The 18,279-nt window shown below is 44.8% G+C and overlaps 3 protein-coding genes across 3 annotated transcripts in view; all 3 read left to right on the forward strand.

Annotated features, from left to right (window-relative positions):
* On the forward strand, window positions 1–8,936 carry dla (deltaA). The gene is made up of 11 exons (XM_027013707.2): window positions 1–549; window positions 673–972; window positions 1,173–1,233; window positions 1,328–1,585; window positions 2,518–2,578; window positions 2,948–3,078; window positions 3,487–3,656; window positions 5,702–5,918; window positions 6,209–7,028; window positions 7,271–7,496; window positions 7,627–8,936. Exons 1-11 carry the CDS (start codon window positions 499–501, stop codon window positions 7,630–7,632), a joined length of 2,301 nt encoding a protein of 766 aa, XP_026869508.2. The 5' UTR covers window positions 1–498; the 3' UTR covers window positions 7,633–8,936.
* A 3,181-nt stretch (window positions 8,937–12,117) lies between these two features.
* LOC113579655 (serine/arginine repetitive matrix protein 5-like) lies at window positions 12,118–14,138 on the forward strand. The gene is made up of 3 exons (XM_027013744.2): window positions 12,118–12,214; window positions 12,495–13,851; window positions 13,979–14,138. Exons 1-3 carry the CDS (start codon window positions 12,118–12,120, stop codon window positions 14,136–14,138), a joined length of 1,614 nt encoding a protein of 537 aa, XP_026869545.2.
* A 654-nt stretch (window positions 14,139–14,792) lies between these two features.
* LOC113591347 (TRIO and F-actin-binding protein-like) overlaps window positions 14,793–18,279 on the forward strand; it is a 12,240-nt gene continuing 8,753 nt past the window's right edge. The window contains exon 1 of the mRNA XM_035534970.1: window positions 14,793–15,061. Coding sequence (XP_035390863.1) covers window positions 15,056–15,061 — 6 coding nt within the window. The 5' untranslated portion in view covers window positions 14,793–15,055. The remainder of the gene's footprint in view (window positions 15,062–18,279) is intronic.

Genomic DNA, 18,279 nt, shown 5'->3' on the forward strand with positions numbered 1-18,279 from the left:
GCGACAGGCGACCTCCCACCAGATACAAACGCACAGTGTATGTGGAAGAAGGAGGAGGCAACCGCAAAAGAGGCATGTTGGACCAGTGACAAAGCCTGGCTTGGAACAGACCACGAAGGAACTAAACCTTCATAAACACACACACTACCAATCGCCCACAACCTCGACTCTTCCAGAAATTTAAAACGGATTTTGGGGATTATAATCTTGACGGGAATCAACAAGTAATTCCACGTATTTATTTACGGTGAAAAACCTTTTGGAGACGCCAAGGCGCAAGGAAGATAGGAGTTGGGATCTTGATGTTCACTTGACATTAATGGAAGCAACGTGGTTTACTCCGAAGCGCTTTTGAGAGCAAGTCACCAGATGAGTCGGTTAGCGAGGAGAATCGGACTTTGAAACGCGCGATCTTTTGTAAGGAGCAACAGACAGAGCTGGGAGCCAAGTTGCTCAAAGACTTTCGAAACCTATTTATTTATTTATTTATTATTCGCCATGGGACGCATGCTTCTGTGTGTCTCCATCTTGTACATCTTGGCGTGCCAGGTAACGCAGCAGGTTTCTTCAGAAAAGTTTTGATGACGACTAACTAAATGATCTTATATTTGTCAATTGCTGTTCATTCAGTTATGCTTAATGGTTACGATGTTTACGGTGTTTCTTCTGTAGGGTATTTGCTCTGGTGTTTTTGAGCTGAAGTTACAGGAGTTTCTCAACAAGAAAGGTGTCCAAGGCAACAAGAACTGCTGTAAGGGTGGACTGACGTCGCTGTATCAGCAGTGCGAATGCAAAACCTTTTTCCGTATATGCTTAAAACATTACCAACCCAACGCGTCCCCGGAGCCGCCGTGTACCTACGGAGGTACCGTTACTCCGGTGTTGGGGTCCAACTCTTTCCAGATCCCGGACACGTTACCCGATGGCTCTTTCACCAATCCGATCAGGATGAATTTCGGTTTCACGTGGCCGGTGAGTTTCACGGAGTATTTGATTCACTGATAAGAAAACAGTGTTACAGATGGAGGTAGAAGGATTATTATTATTTTCCGCTCTGCGCTAGGATGGGTCCATTCGTCTCTAAAGCTATTCTGATTTCACACTTATGTTTCCAGCTCGCTAAACAATTCTATTAAAAACAGGATGAGATTTTCTTATGTTTGTCTTTTTAGGGTACCTTTTCACTGATCATTGAAGCAGTCCATGCTGACTCCAAAGACGACCTCACAACAGGTTGGCGATTTAGGCGCACGTCACTCCGTCACGACAAACATGTAGTACACTTACATCCGGTCGATTCTAACTCATTTTCTTCTGCAATAACCAGAAACCCCAGAGCGTATAATCAGCAGTATGACCACGCAGAGGCACTTGACGGTTGGGGAAGACTGGTCCCAGGACCTACACAGCGTCGGGAGAACCGAGCTGAAGTTCTCGTACCGCTTCGTTTGTGACGAGCACTACTACGGTGAAGGATGCTCGGTCTTCTGCAGGCCACGAGACGACACCTTCGGGCACTTCACCTGCGGCGAGCGCGGGGAAATCATCTGCGACGCAGGCTGGAAGGGACAGTACTGCACCGAACGTGAGTAACGTGAACACCCCAAATCCCATCGATGCTTTGTTTTGCGTTTAATCCACATTTTGTGTTTATTTATTCATTTGGTAATTAGAGCGATAAACATGCTACTTGTTTGGGTTTTTTGGGGGTTTTTTTTGGTTTTTTTGGTTGTTGTTTGTTTGTTTTTGCAAGGGAAAGTACCATTTGGCGCAGTTCATTTTAGTCAGGGAGAGAAAAACAAAGTTAACGGTTATCAGAAACTTGCACCGCTGCCCCTCCTCTACGCACTTTCACAACAGCGCTTGATTTATTCAAGTCTCGAGAAGGAAAGTTTTTTAAGAATAATCTCACGCGTGCCATAAATTTACATGCTTACGTCCGATTCGTTACTCCCGGAGTAGGCCTGGCGCCGATTGGCTGGCGAGGGGGAGGTATTGTTTGAAGTGGGCAGCTGCCGGGAGTGCGCGGACAATGGAGCAGCTGTCGCGCGCTGGCCGCGCGTTCACCAGCTGTCCACTCTTATCTTCGCTTCCCGGAGACACTGGAGGGTGAGCAGAAGAACAGAAGAAGAAGAAGAGAAAAAAAGTTTTGACCCACAGTGAAAAGAAAGAGAAAGAAAGAGGGAAAGAGTGAGAGAGAGCGAGAGAGAGAGAGAGAAAGGGAGAGAGGGAGAGGGGTAAAAGAGGCCCCTTGTTTGTCAGCTCTCCATTGTCCTACATGTTAAGCAGAACTTCTACAGTGATAAGGAGATTGGAGGATTTTTTTAAAAAGTAACAGCTAATAGGTTTAGTGACCTTTTTGAGGACAAATTAATTATATAGGATTTAGAAAATACATTTCTGGATGTAAAACAAGGAAGGAAGAAGCAACGTTTTTTTTCTTTGGCTTTTGCCTCCAGAACTGAGGGTCTCTTCAACACCACGGTCCTAATGTGTGTGTTTTTGCCCCTTGTATAGCAATATGCCTCCCCGGATGTGATGAGGAACACGGCTTTTGTGAAAAACCCGGAGAGTGCAAGTAAGTGAACTGGCAGCTCATTGTTCTCAGTGACCAAATACCACGTGTCCCATGTCCCTGTACTGAGCACCACATGTGGTGTAAGTGTGAGATATTCACACCCTGTGGAATACACCATGTGTAAAACAGGCCATTTCGATTCAGCTAATCGCATTTTGATTCAGCTAGTCATAACAATCAAATGAATATTTCTGATACAAGTAACACAAAAGTATGTATAACACGTCAGTGGTACAGTTCTGGCAAAAGTGATGAGGATAAAGTCATCATTACTTCAGAAAGCGTTTGCTAAACTTTGTGCAACTTTTTGCAAGTTCAACCGAAAGATTTGCACCAGCATCGTCTCTGAGCTGTCGTGGTGTTTGACAGGTGCAGAGTTGGCTTCAGAGGCCGATACTGTGACGAGTGCATCCGGTACCCAGGATGTCTCCACGGAACCTGTCAGCAGCCTTGGCAATGCAACTGCCAGGAGGGATGGGGCGGGCTCTTCTGTAACCAGGGTAAGCAAAGATTAGACTAATGACACCAAAGGCAAGATTAGAAAGAGAAAGATAGACAAAAGGCTAAATGACGCAAAACATAGTTACAACTGTTGTCATGGTGACTCAGACAAATGGTGCTGACATGACTCTAAGCGAAGACAGAGCAAGAAAAACACGAAGGGCAGAATGGTGGTAAAGGGGAGATGGGAAGGAAGAAAAGCGTCACGTGTAAGTGAAAAGGCGTTTGGAGAGCAGCTGTCCAGCCTCTGGGAGCAGAGTGCTGGTATCTGAATCACACTACCCCCCAGCTGCTGGGCGCACAGTACCATGCACTTACCCCCAGCTGCTGGAAGCAGAGGGCTGGTGTTTGCATTGTACTAATCCCCACGTGGTGCACATTCGTGCGCCCCCCCCCCTCCCCTTCAGATCTGAACTACTGCACGCATCACAAGCCTTGCCTGAATGGAGCCACTTGTAGCAACACTGGCCAGGGCAGCTACACCTGTTCCTGTCGCCCGGGATACACTGGAACCAGCTGCGAGATCGAGGTCAACGAATGCGCGGGGAACCCCTGTCGGAACGGAGGGAGCTGCACCGTAAGTTCAGGCGCTCACGTGCACATTTCAGACACTCACGTGCACACTTCAGACACTCAAATGCACACTTCAGGCACTCACACGCTCATTTCTAAGAGCGCAAAAGAAAGAACATGGGGATAGTGACTGTAGTCTGTAAGTGAACGTAGAATTCTGCAAGAGAGAGACTGTAAAACTTTATCAGTACGTCAGTTATTGTGCAACTGTACATTAGCAAGACCCTATACCCTATATCATAAACCCTATACCCTATACCATAAACCCTATACCCTATACCATTAACCATTTACCCTATACCATAAACCCTATACCCTATACCATAAACCCTATACCATAACCCATTTACCCTATACCATAAACCCTATACCATAACCCATTTACCCTATACCATAAACCCTATACCCTATACCATTAACCATTTACCCTATACCATAAACCCTATACCCTATACCATAAACCCTATACCCTATACCATAACCCATTTACCCTATACCATAAACCCTATACCCTATACCATAAACCCTATACCATAACCCATTTACCCTATACCATAAACCCTATACCCTATACCATTAACCATTTACCCTATACCATAAACCCTATACCCTATACCATAAACCCTATACCCTATACCATAACCCATTTACCCTGTATCATAAACCCTATACCCTATACCATAAACCCTATACCCTATACCATTAACCATTTACCCTATACCATAAACCCTATACCCTATACCATAAACCCTATACCATAACCCATTTACCCTATACCATAAACCCTATACCCTATACCATTAACCATTTACCCTATACCATAAACCCTATACCCTATACCATAAACCCTATACCCTATACCATAACCCATTTACCCTATACCATAAACCCTATACCCTATACCATTAACCATTTACCCTATACCATAAACCCTATACCCTATACCATAAACCCTATACCCTATACCATAACCCATTTACCCTATACCATAAACCCTATACCCTATACCATTAACCATTTACCCTATACCATAAACCCTATACCCTATACCATAAACCCTATACCATAACCCATTTACCCTATACCATAAACCCTATACCCTATACCATTAACCATTTACCCTATACCATAAACCCTATACCCTATACCATAAACCCTATACCCTATACCATAACCCATTTACCCTATACCATAAACCCTATACCCTATACCATTAACCATTTACCCTATACCATAAACCCTATACCCTATACCATAAACCCTATACCCTATACCATAACCCATTTACCCTATACCATAAACCCTATACCCTATACCATTAACCATTTACCCTATACCATAAACCCTATACCCTATACCATAAACCCTATACCCTATACCATAACCCATTTACCCTATACCATAAACCCTATACCCTATACCATAAACCCTATACCCTATACCATAACCCATTTACCCTATACCATAAACCCTATACCCTATACCATAAACCCTATACCATAAACCCTATTCCCTATACCATAACCCATTTACCCTATACCATAAGCCCTATACCCTATACCATTAACCATTTACCCTACACCATAAACCCTATACCCTATACCATAAACCCTATACCCTATACCATAAACCATTTACCCTATACCATAAACCCTATACCCTATACCTTAAACCCTATACCCTATACCATAAACCCTATACCATAAACCATTTACCCTATACCATAAACCCTATGCCCTATACTACAAATCATATACCCTATACCGCAAACCTTTTATCCTATACCACAAACTGTATAGCCTATACCACAGACCTTTTAATCCTATACCACAAACCTTATACTCTATATCACAAGCCCTATACCCTATACCGCCAACATGTTTTCTTTTCTGAGGCTAGAAATGAGAACAACATTCTCTAATCAGTTAGAACTCTACCTCATCTATCTAGTTTTCTAATCATCTGCTGCTATGCTAGGGTCTAAAGATAAAGTCGCATACATTTATGGTACTGTTTGTAATCCCGCGCTAATCGTGCGTTACATCCCAGGACATGGAGAACACATACAGCTGCACTTGCCCGCCTGGTTATTACGGCAAGAACTGCGAGCTGAGTGCCATGACGTGTGCGGACGGGCCGTGCTTCAGTGGCGGGCGGTGCGCCGACAGCCCCGACGGAGGCTACTTCTGCCAGTGCCCCACGGGTTATGCCGGCTTCAACTGTGAGAAGAAGATAGACCACTGCACGTCGAGCCCTTGCTCGAACGGTACGAATCGCTGGGTTGTTGGAGCTGCTCCACATGGGGAGATGTGTACCGTAGAATCATGACAGCAAAGATCTCAGAGTTCTCCGAGTCTGACGGTTATAGCGTCAGTGGAGAGCTGGTTCTGGTCCTGCTGTGATGCTTGACAAATATGAACTTATGAGCAGTCACAATCTTGTGAAGGTTTCGGTTCCCACCGCTAACAGCCACAGAGAGATGACACTGGTTTGGACACAGAGGTTGTTCACATTATGAATAGAATCACGTGACATGTCACTCTCTCCTGCCTCCAGGTGCCCGCTGTGTGGACCTGGTGAACTCTTACCTGTGCCAATGTCCTGAAGGCTTCACGGGCATGACGTGTGACCGCGCCAGTGACGAGTGCTCCCTCTACCCCTGCCAAAATGGCGCCACCTGCCAGGAGGGCCCCAGCGGCTACACCTGCACCTGCCCCCCGGGGTACACGGGGCGCAACTGCAGCTCCCCCATCAGCCGCTGCCAGCACAATCCCTGCCACAACGGCGCCACCTGCCACGAGCGCAACAACCGCTATGTCTGCGCCTGCCTGCCCGGCTACGGAGGGCGCAACTGTCAGTTCCTGCTTCCGGACAGAGCTTCCCAGACGGCGGGCGACATTCCGTGGACGGCGGTGGGGTCGGGCGTGCTGCTGGCCCTGCTGATGATTGTGGCGTGCGCTGTTCTGGTGGTGTGCGTTCGCTCCAAGGTGCAGAGGCAGCGGAGGGACCGGGAGGAGGAGGCAGCCAACGGGGAGAACGAGACCATCAACAACCTCACAAACAACTGCAACCGGGACAAGGACCTCAGCATCAGCGTGGCGCCAGTGAAAAACATCAACAAGAAGATCGATTTCCAAGGCGACCACGATGACCTGGGTGTGGCTACGGAGAAAAACGGGTACAAGTCCAGGCACCATGCCTCGGACTACAACCTGGCGCACGAGGTCAAGTATGAGGTCAAACACGAGGTGAAGCTGGAGCATGCTGGGAAGGAAATGTCCGTGAAGGAGCTATCCGAAAGCTGCGAAGACGTGAAGTGCCAAACCTCGCAAGACTCCTGCGAGTCTGAAGAAAAACGCAGAAAACGTCTGAAAAGGTTAATGTTCTATCCAAGCAAAATTCTTTTAAGACTCCTGAGTGTTTGGAGTCATGTTTTTGCTTGTTGATATTTTCTAGATTTTATAAGTTAATTGGATTTAGAATTATTATTATTATTATTATTATTATTATTATTTTATTTGATTATTATTTTATCCATAAGGACCAGTAGTCTCAAAAGTTGGAAGTTTGTGCATGCTACCAGTGGTGATAATATCTTCCCATCTTGTTCCATTACAGTGATGCTTCAAAGTATTCAGAGTCAAGATACTCCGATTCAAAGTTCTCAGAGTCAAAGTGCTCTGAGTCAAAGTATTCCGAGTCGAACTATTCCGATTCGCTGTATTCCGAGTCAGCGCGTGCATCGGCATGTGCGTCGGCGTCTGTGTCGGCGTGCGTCGACGCCAAATACAAATCCGTCATGGTTATGTCGGAGGAAAAAGACGAATGTGTAATCGCCACTGAGGTGAGTGTCAACGCGCGCACGGCTCCCCAACGCCGTTGTCAGGGTTGTTCAAATAAAGTTGGATTTGGCGTCCTCCGTTTTCCTTCAAGCTAACCGCCGTTTGGTCTTGGTTTCCTCCCCCCTTGCTCAGGTGTAGCGGGTCTCCTGGGCACCGATGCTCATTGTGTCCTATGGGAGACGTTTTGGACTCCCGCGTGGAAAATGCTGCTGTTCGAAACCTTAGGTGGAAGCGTGCCACCTCTTGACCACTGCTGCTGAGAGAGTAGGACTGTTTTAACTGATATTCAGGGTGAGCTGGTTCTCTGTTCTGAACGACGCACAGGCTGAAGCTGGCCTGTCTACTCGGAAACCTACAGAAAAAAGATTTAGGGGAGGGGGGGGGGGGTGGTCACTAAACGTTTGCAGTCCCTATTTCAAATATGTAAATTTGACCTGTAAAGCCATTTTATAAAGGTGTTGGACAATATGTGTCCACCGTTTTGTTTTGTTTTTTAAATTTGTGACAAAAAAAGATAAATGATCATAAAGAACAAGAAGAAGTAGGAATTCAAGGAACTGTATCGCGACATTTTGCCATGTGGTGTGCGGTACTCTGGCAACGTTGTGGCAATGTTTTATCAATATTTTGGCAACATTTGCTGTTTTTTAATTTCTCGCCAATATCTCCAAGCCCACACAGGCTATTTCTGTGCCCAGAGTCTGCACCAAACGTTAAAGACGTTATATATAGTATAATGTAGAAATGTATCACAACGTTTTTGCCAAATATCCATCTCTTGGATTCTATGGCAGCGTTGTGGCAACATTTTAGCAATATTTTGGCAACATTTGCTGGTTTTCTCGCCAATATCTCCAAGCCCCACAAGTCAGTGTGCAAGAGACTACATCAGAACGGTGGATGTTAGGCCATACTGGCTTGTCTTTCACGAGGTTGAATGTTGCATGATGTCATATCCTGTCACATGACCAGTGGAGATTATATGTATTATTTGATCACTGTGTAAATGGGAAAAAAAGTGTGCAAAAGATCTCTAAGTCTCCCGAGCCTCCACTTCTGTTTGTAATATGGTTTATATGGTTTTGAATATGTATGTAATTATTTTCCTGTCATGAAAAAGCATTTGTGTTAATATGAATAATATCTTTATATGTTTGTTTTGCTTGTTTCTTTTTTTATTAAAAAAGCTGTATGAGTTAATTTATTTTATTTAAGTTGTAAGTTGTATTTCTAAAGTTTTGTAATGTTTTTAAGATTATTTAAGTTTTTTAAGTTGTACTTGTTACTTGCAATGGCACTTCTGGTTGCTGGGATGTTTCAAAAAAATATTATTTAAAAGGCTTGTAAAAAGAATGTTATCAATGCTATTGTCTCATTCCTCTTTTACTTTTGTTTTTGTTTCGGGAAGGATTTAGCTTAAATTATTTTTCCAAATAAAGATTATGAAATCTAAAAAAGCTTGCTCTGTTGCTACATGTTCACCTAACATTTGTTCCAACTGTGGCATGGATATGAGCATCTTTGTTCAGTTTAAACGCGAAGTAAATAACTTGTTGCCTTTAATACAAATCTAGACATTATAGTGTTACATATATGAACTCTACCAAAAAAATGTTTTTTACAAACCACTTGCAAACAGCACACTGCACAATCCTTCCTCCAAAGAATGCAGAAGGCATTGAAAAGCTACAAATGTGAGAACCACTGAGCATGTTTAAGCCAGAGAATCTTGGTAACCAAAACAAAAGACGGCGTTTTTCACAGAAAAGGACAGAAATGAGAAGATTCCAATTTGTGGCCATTTACTTTTGCGACTCACTTTCTTTCTTTTCTCTCTCTGTTTTAAGGGTTCTGAGGTTGTGGGTCTGTTGGGAAGCATTTTTAGTGGTTCTTCAGAGGAATGGGTGGGTTTGGAGAGGGGCAGATGGGGGGGGGGGCTTTTGATAGGGATGTGCAGAGAGCTAATCATTCCCATCTGCTGCAGGCTCCTGGCCACCCCATACGGAGTTATTCAGGCTGGGGCTCTCCTCACACTCCTCACTCTGCCCCTGACGCACACCCAGCACTGCACCCAGGCCCCAACCAAACATGGCAAAATGCACCAATTATATCTACAACTCTGTCAGCATGAGCTGGAAGGGCGCAAGAGAGAAGCCGTTCAGCGATTGTTTTTTGGCTGGAGGTTTGAAAATATGTGCTCTTAAAACATATGTAAAGCGCATTGTAACTACAAAGAAAAAAATATAAACAGCATATGAATTGAATATAATCATGTACATCATATCAATAAACATTTAAATACGGAATTATAAATAAGAGTAAGGATTAATAATTTACTTTTGTTAAACTGTTTTTAACAGCTACAGTATTATATCACCAATATGAAAGTTTCATTTGAAAACTTTCCAACTTTTTTAACTTCTTCCACTTTTTTATTAATACGCCAACAAAAATATCGTCCTTCATTAAGTTTTGAAATGAGAGTTGTCTTGGTCTTTAGCCGCACTTGTAACATGCCATGCGCTTAGAAAGGCTGAAAGCAGAGAGGTTATTTTATGAGCACATGGAGGCAGTGAGGATGGTAGCTTCTGCTGGGAGATCTTTTACGACAGTCGCCAGTGGGACTCCGAGGAGTGGGCGGAGTCACACACAAAGCATCCGCGCACAATGGCCCAACACAAAAGGGCAACATTTGGGAAAGCCAGTGTGTGTCTATGAATGGATGGAGGAGGGGTGGAGAGGGATGGGGTGAGGAAGGGGGGGTCACTGTGGGGCAAAAGAACGACAGATGTTGTCTGTCCTCCTGAGTCAAAGCGCCCTGCAGGCAGAGAGCACCCGCTAGACCCCACATGGCCGAGGAAGATGCAGACAATGGGCTTCAGGTTTGGGCTAACTGGCCCTGCTCCGCTCTGCTGATCATGTCTGGACGACTTTGACGTGGCATCACCGTGCCCTTGTTTAGCTCGTTAACGCTAGTTTATTTTGATTCACCTCACTTTACAGTATTTAAAATGTTTGAACTGACGTCAAACGAGTCTCTTAGGTTTAGAAGGTTAGGTTTTATCCAGAAATCTGCTCCCCCCCCCCCCCATAACTTTAAATGAATAAAATAAACATTTGTCGCTTTAATGTATCTTCAGGCAGGATACTCAGCAATTCAGTTACCCAGTGGCCAAACTGACTTCATGGAAAAGCAGGACCCAGTGAGAAGGTTTGCGTTGTGAACACATTGCAATTTAATGAGCAGATCTGGTCCTCGGGGAACCGACGGTAACGCTATATCCCCACTCAACATGGACGCCGAAACGTAACACATCGCTGCGCTCGAAACTTAGACCCACCTGCCACCTTTGACGAGACCTGCCTAGTCATCACTAAATCACTCAACCACCGGGCCCCTGATTAGCATTCCGGGACATCTCTGCACCGGTGGACGAAGCAGAGGAAAAAAAACCCTGAAGGATGAAGATAAGAGTGAAAACAAGCCCGAGAAGACAGAGGCGCCGGCGCGGGACGGCATGAAAAAGTCATGAAGCGGAGGCCAAGTCTAGCTTATGTTACACTCCGACGCTCCTAAAGTAACGAACGAGGGAAGGAGAGGCGGCGAGGACAGAGGGATGGAGAGAAGGAGGAGAGAAAGAAGACCCCGGCAAGTCCGACGGGGGACAGATAGAGTGGGATGGAGCTGGGTGCCTGGCCTTCTCTGCGTGAGAGCTGTTTCTTGGCGGTGAGTTTGTCATGTTCTTTGTGTGGTGCGCAGGCGAACGTGTAAGGCGAACACGTCTTGTGTAACCTGTGTTTGCATCCTGTGACGGCTCGTGAACTTTTTCACTTTTTCTTATAGTGAATATTCACTTTTGCTCGTAGTCTGCTGCTTGCATTAATGGGCTACAGTGACTTTTGGCCAGTGGACACCAGTATGATTGAACTGTGATGAAAGGCTGTCCTTTAATGTCTTGGTTTCTTGGTGTTTTACGTCTTAGGCGTTCTAAACAGCTGCTGAAGTTTATTCCTATTCAACTCTCTTGATAAGTAGTGTTTAATGTTTGGTATAAACCCCATCTAACCTTTGAGCCTGATGAAACTGCAGGACTCACGTTAAACTATCCTGTTTCTGCTATAGATCCTGCTAAGACTGCAGGTATCACAGTAGTAAGGAGTTAAACGTTGCTTTCTTCACCTTGCCGAGCTCAATTATTCACGATTGGTTGGAGCTTGTCGCGTTCCAGCAATCACACAGATTAAGGTGCCGTGTCCTTAACTGTGATGTCATGATGTCCTTATCACGCTCTTCTCTTTCACCTGACGCCATCAACCAATCACACGAATGAACCGAGGTCACGTGTCAGATGGTTAAGGCAGTTTCATTGCGCTTCTACTGAGATGTTAATTTTACATGTTTTTTTCCACACAGATCCTACTAAGTATGTCTGTTTCTTCATGCGCCACAAATTAACAACAACTGAAAAGCCAGTTTGCAAACAACTCCCAACATCAGGAGAGAGAAATTTAAGAGGACCTAAAGAAAACGTCTTATGTTCAGAACCGCAGGACAGCTGGAGAACTAACAAGATCTTCTCGGAACAGACATGGAGGGTGGGGGGAGGGTGTGAGCAGTAAAAGATGACTCGGCTTGATTCTCCCCTGCACCACGCAGACAGTTGTTCTGTGATGGAGACACGCAGCAGAAGCTCCAGCAGAAGAGGTAGCCGATGCACAGGTGAGACCGGACCCTCCCACGCAGGAGCTGGCGTCCTCCATAACACGTGCACGGCCCAGCCCGGTGGCTCACACTCCTCCTATGCGTCGGTGTGCTTGTGCCCATGAGTAAATGCACTTCCGATTATATCTGTGTGGCATGGTTCATTGTATATGCAATGTTACATATTATGGACTATTATATATTAATATATGGTATATTAATTACATATTAATACATGTAATATATGTTACATATTACGGACTATTGCAGTTTTGACACGGATTTCTTTTTCTGTTAGACTCAAGAAAAGAGAAAGAGCAGACTAACGCTCGTGCCATTTTCAAACGAGCGAATCGCTTCCTGTCACTTGACCGCGAGACGCGAGCTGGCAGCCCTCTGCCTCCTGTGCGGTACTACGAGAGAGGGCACCCTCTTCCCAGCAACTGCAGTCCGGAGCGAAAAGCCACCATTCCCTTCCGCAACCCGGACTTGGGCCTCCCGTCCCATAGGCGGCGCTACGATACGCTCGGTCTCTCTCCACAGCGTCACATGCCCTACTCAAACTTCAGACGCGGTGACAGCCAATCACGAGCAAGCCCTCGTTCGGGTAGCCCAAGGTCTGCCAACGTCTCTCCGCACCGGCGGATCGAGTTGTTCCGCAGCTCCTCCCCTCGCAGAGGATCCGCCTCCCAACGGCCTGGAACCTCTTATGCGTCACCCAGACAGGCTTCTAGAAAATGCAGCCCGTCGAGGAGACGAGACTCACGTGGGCACTCCCCCTCTCAAACCTCCGGCTCTAACAGGTATGCAGGATCAGGCCCCTCCCACAAGCGATACCCCTCCCAGAGTTCGCATGGACACAGCCTGGATTCTGAAAAGCTGTACCGGAACCTGAAATCAATTGCTAGCTCAGCAGAGTCAGATGATTCTCAACAGGAAAGAAGATATCGCTCTAACGCGGAAGCAGACAGCCGCTGTCACAAGCACGGCCGAAGCAGCCGTAGCAGTGGCTGCAACAGTCGAGAAAGTGGATGCAACACTGGACGCAACAGCAGAGATTTCTCACCACCAGGTAGTGACTATGACAACAGAAGCCGTTTTTCACAAAAAGGGAGTAGTCACGTCAATGGATACAACAGATATAACAGCTGTGATACTTCACCGGTCCATGGAGATTATGATAAGAATGGTCATAGCTCCCCAAAGGAGAAAAAACATGGACATTCCGGAACTGACAAAGCAACATCATCATCAAAATCTTCTGCATCACAAAGGCATTCTAGAACAGATCTTAGCCAATCACAGGGCTCCTGGCATGGGTCCTCCCATTCCCTGCCGAGCCCCGCCTCATCTCGAAACATCTCCCCATCAAGGCGGAGTCCAAAAGAGGCATGGTCCATGACCCAAGCTGTAACCACGGAAACCGGCAAGCAGAGCGATGGCAGGAACCGAAGTACCATCCGACGGGGGTTGGAAGCGTTGATACTCTCTGAACGTACGAGGTCCGCCAGCCAGCCTGTGCCAGAGATGACCATAGAGGACTACGTGGTGATAGCTGATATTCCCAGGATGAACCTGTATCCAGAAGAAGAAGATGGAATTGTAGTGAGGAGGAGACCCCAGAGCCGTAGTCCTCGCAGAGACGACCAGCACAGGTCAGAGGGAGATAGATCACAGCATCGGAAACAAAGACAGATGCTTCTGCCCCTGCCCTGCCTCTCTTCTGCCCCTGCCCTGCCTCTTCTCCTGATTCTCACCCCACACCATTCTTCCCTTCTCTAGGGAAGACAGTAACGCTGTTGGTGACTATGGAGAGCAGCAGGAGCGCGGGAGGGGGAGAGAGAGAGGCAGGGAGCACAGGGACCGGAGACGCCATGACAAGGACACAGGAGGCTCGTCCGAGACCAACAGCAACGCGTCTGGCCCGGCACAGGTCTCCTAAACTCAACATTTTTCCTATTTTTTAAAATCAACAAAACACCACACTCGTACGGATCATTAAAAATGTTTCCTTATAAAACACAAACACTGACATTTGTTCTTTTTTAAAAACTAAACCCTCAGCTCATACCTTCAACCTAAGTGTTATGAAAGTGCAGCCATGACTGGCTGGAAGCAAAACATGTCGATGAGTAATATCAGTATTGTCAAAGGCAGCATGCCATTTAAGTAGCGAAATGCTTCGGTCTGATGTTTTCTTGCGGTTTCCTCGTGTTTGCAGAAGTCCAGAGAAGAGAACAGGACTTCAAACAGACATGAAATAAAATGCGAACAACCCCAGATGCAGGTACTTGCCTCGTGTGCGTGCTCACACACACACACGCACGCACGCACACGCACGCGCGCACCTTGAGCAGTGGTGTCCAGTTTCTAATTCGCGCAGTTATTCAGGTATGCAGATGGTAAGAAGAGCAGGTTGGTACCTTTGGAAAGCAAAACCATTTTTGATGTGAAGGGCGTTTCACGTGTGTGGGGAAAGCCCGCGTTCGCTATAAGTCACGAGACGTCTTGCGCGTGTTGGCGCTCACGCGAGCAGCTGTACTCGCCTTCGCCCGCGGACAGTGAACGACTCATTTACACACGAGACTTCATATGCGAGTTGTCATACAGCACATGCAATTGTTTTTGGTTTTTTGTTTTGTTTTTTCTTGTTTTTTTTTTGTTTTTTTTTGCTCTTGCAACGACGAAAACGGCTACGTGTAATTTATTCCACAAATCTACTATAAGTGCATTACGCGAAAAAGAGATAGACTAATGTTTCGTTTCACACTAGGCAGTGCAGACTAGCAACGGAAGTCGTTTAGTTCCCTAACTGACTGTCTTGTCTTTCTTGCCATCGACTGATATCGCCGTCCAACGATGCCGGTAAGTTCTCGCCACTCCGCATGTCGGAGGACCGCTAATGATATGGGGTGTATGATATGTTGTGTATGATATGGGGTGTATGATATGTGGTGTATGATATGGGGTGTATGATATGGGGTGTATGATATGGGGTGTATGATATGGGGTGTATGATATGTGGTGTATGATATGGGGTGTATGATATGTTGTGTATGATATGGGGTGTATGATATGTGGTGTATGATATGGGGTGTATGATATGGGGTGTATGATATGGGGTGTATGATATGGGGTGTATGATATGGGGTGTATGATATGTGGTGTATGATATGGGGTGTATGATATGGGGTGTATGATATGGGGTGTATGATATGGGGTGTATGATATGTGCTGTATGATATGTGCTGTATGATATGTGCTGTATGGTATGTGCTTATGATATGTGCTGTATGGTATGTGCTGTATGATATGTGCTTATGATATGTGCTGTATGGTATGTGCTGTATGGTATGTGGTGTATGATATGGGGTGTATGATATGTGCTGTATGATATGTGCTGTATGGTATGTGCTGTATGATATGTGCTGTATGATATGGGGTGTATGATATGTGGTGTATGATATGTGCTGTATGATATGTGCTGTATGGTATGTGCTGTATGATATGTGCTGTATGATATGTGCTGTATGGTATGTGCTGTATGATATGTGCTGTATGGTATGTGCTGTATGGTATGTGCTCTATGATATGTGCTGTATGGTATGTGCTGTATGATATGTGCTCTATGATATGTGCTGTATGGTATGTGCTGTATGATATGTGGTGTATGGTATGTGCTGTATGGTATGTGCTGTATGATATGTGCTGTATGATATGTGCTGTATGGTATGTGCTGTATGATATGTGGTGTATGATATGTGCTGTATGGTATGTGCTGTATGATATGTGGTGTGTGATATGTGGTGTATGATATATGGTGTGTGATATGTACTGTATGATATGTGGTGTATGATATATGGTGTATGATATGTGCTGTATGGTATGTGCTGTATGGTATGTGCTGTATGATATGTGCTGTATGGTATGTGCTGTATGATATGTGCTGTATGATATGGGGTGTATGATATGTGGTGTATGATATCTACTGTATGATATGTGGTGTATGATATGGGGTGTATGATATGGGGTGTATGATATGTGCTGTATGATATGGGGTGTATGATATGTGCTGTATGATATGTACTGTATGATATGTGCTGTATGATATGTGGTGTATGATATGTGCTGTATGATATGGGGTGTATGATATGTGGTGTATGATATGTGCTGTATGATATGGGGTGTATGATATGGGGTGTATGATATGGGGTGTATGATATGCGGTGTATGATATGTGCTGTATGATATGTACTGTATGATATGTGCTGTATGATATGTGGTGTATGATATGTGCTGTATGATATGTGCTGTATGATATGTGGTGTATGATATGTGCTGTATGATATGTGCTGTATGATATGTGTATGATATGTGGTGTATGATATGTGCTGTATGATATGTGCTGTATGATATATGGTGTATGATATGTGGTGTATGATATGTGCTGTATGATATGGGGTGTATGATATGTGCTGTATGATATGTGCTGTATGATATATGGTGTATGATATGTGCTGTATGATATGGGGTGTATGATATGGGGTGTATGATATGTGCTGTATGATATGTGCTGTATGATATGGGGTGTATGATATGTGGTGTCTGATATGTGCTGTATGATACGTGCTGTATGATATATGGTGTATGATATGTTCTGTATGATATGGGGTGTATGATATGTGCTGTATGATATGGGGTGTATGATATGTGCTGTATGATATGTGGTGTATGATATGTGGTGTATGATATGTGCTGTATGATATATGGTGTATGATATGTGGTGTATGATATGTGCTGTATGATATGGGGTGTATGATATGTGCTGTATGATATGTGCTGTATGATATATGGTGTATGATATGTGCTGTATGATATGGGGTGTATGATATGGGGTGTATGATATGTGCTGTATGATATGTGCTGTATGATATGGGGTGTATGATATGTGGTGTCTGATATGTGCTGTATGATATATGGTGTATGATATGTGCTGTATGATATGTGCTTATGATATGTGCTGTATGATATGTGCTGTATGATATGTGCTGCATGATATGGGGTGTATGATATGTTGTGTATGATATGGGGTGTATGATATGGGGTGTATGATATGTGCTGTATGATATGTGCTGTATGATATGTGCTGCATGATATGGGGTGTATGATATGTTGTGTATGATATGGGGTGTATGATATGGGGTGTATGATATGGGGTGCATGATATGGGGTGTATGATATGTGCTGTATGATATGTGCTGTATGATATGGGGTGTATGATATGGGGTGTATGATATGTTGTGTATGATATGTGGTGTATGATATGGGGTGTATGATATGGGGTGTATGATATGTGCTGTATGATATGGGGTGTATGATATGTACTGTATGATATGGGGTGTATGATATGTGCTGTATGATATGGGGTGTATGATATGGGGTGTATGATATGGGGTGTATGATATGTGCTGTATGATATGTGCTGTATGATATGGGGTGTATGATATGGGCTGTATGATATGGGGTGTATGATATGGGGTGTATGATATGGGGTGTATGATATGTGCTGTATGGTATGTGCTGTATGATATGTGGTGTATGATATGTGGTGTATGATATGGGGTGTATGGTATGTGCTGTATGATATGTGGTGTATGATATGGGGTGTATGATATGGGGTGTATGATATGGGGTGTATGATATGTGCTGTATGATATGGGGTGTATGATATGTGCTGTATGGTATGTGCTGTATGATATGTTCTGTATGATATGGGGTGTATGATATGGGGTGTATGATATGGGGTGTATGATATGGGGTGTATGATATGTGCTGTATGATATGTGCTGTATGATATGGGGTGTATGATATGGGCTGTATGATATGGGGTGTCGGGTGCATGGGTAAATCGTGAAGTGGGCGTGTCTCATTTGTCACGGGTCGTTTGAGGTCTGGATTGAGTCTGTTCTGCCACCTTGTCACGTGCACGTGTCTCGTGTTCAGGATTAGGTTTCCATCGCTTTTCCCTACACTACCGTGCTGCTGTAACCAGTGCAATAATCAGCCTTTTCTCTAGTTTGTAG

The sequence above is a fragment of the Electrophorus electricus genome, chromosome 16 (assembly GCF_013358815.1).
Source record: "Electrophorus electricus isolate fEleEle1 chromosome 16, fEleEle1.pri, whole genome shotgun sequence".
NCBI lineage: Eukaryota > Metazoa > Chordata > Actinopteri > Gymnotiformes > Gymnotidae > Electrophorus > Electrophorus electricus.

Excerpts from the sequence above, each read along its gene's own strand:
- dla (XM_027013707.2), top strand. The coding sequence starts at position 499 with ATGGGACGCATGCTTCTGTGTGTCTCCATCTTGTACATCTTGGCGTGC. Across the intron at positions 1,234-1,327 it reads CAAAGACGACCTCACAACAG|AAACCCCAGAGCGTATAATC; the intron begins GTTGGCGATTTA and ends TGCAATAACCAG. Across the intron at positions 3,079-3,486 it reads CGGGCTCTTCTGTAACCAGG|ATCTGAACTACTGCACGCAT; the intron begins GTAAGCAAAGAT and ends CCTCCCCTTCAG.
- LOC113579655 (XM_027013744.2), top strand. The coding sequence starts at position 12,118 with ATGACTCGGCTTGATTCTCCCCTGCACCACGCAGACAGTTGTTCTGTG. Across the intron at positions 12,215-12,494 it reads AAGAGGTAGCCGATGCACAG|ACTCAAGAAAAGAGAAAGAG; the intron begins GTGAGACCGGAC and ends TTTTTCTGTTAG. Across the intron at positions 13,852-13,978 it reads CGCAGAGACGACCAGCACAG|GGAAGACAGTAACGCTGTTG; the intron begins GTCAGAGGGAGA and ends TCCCTTCTCTAG.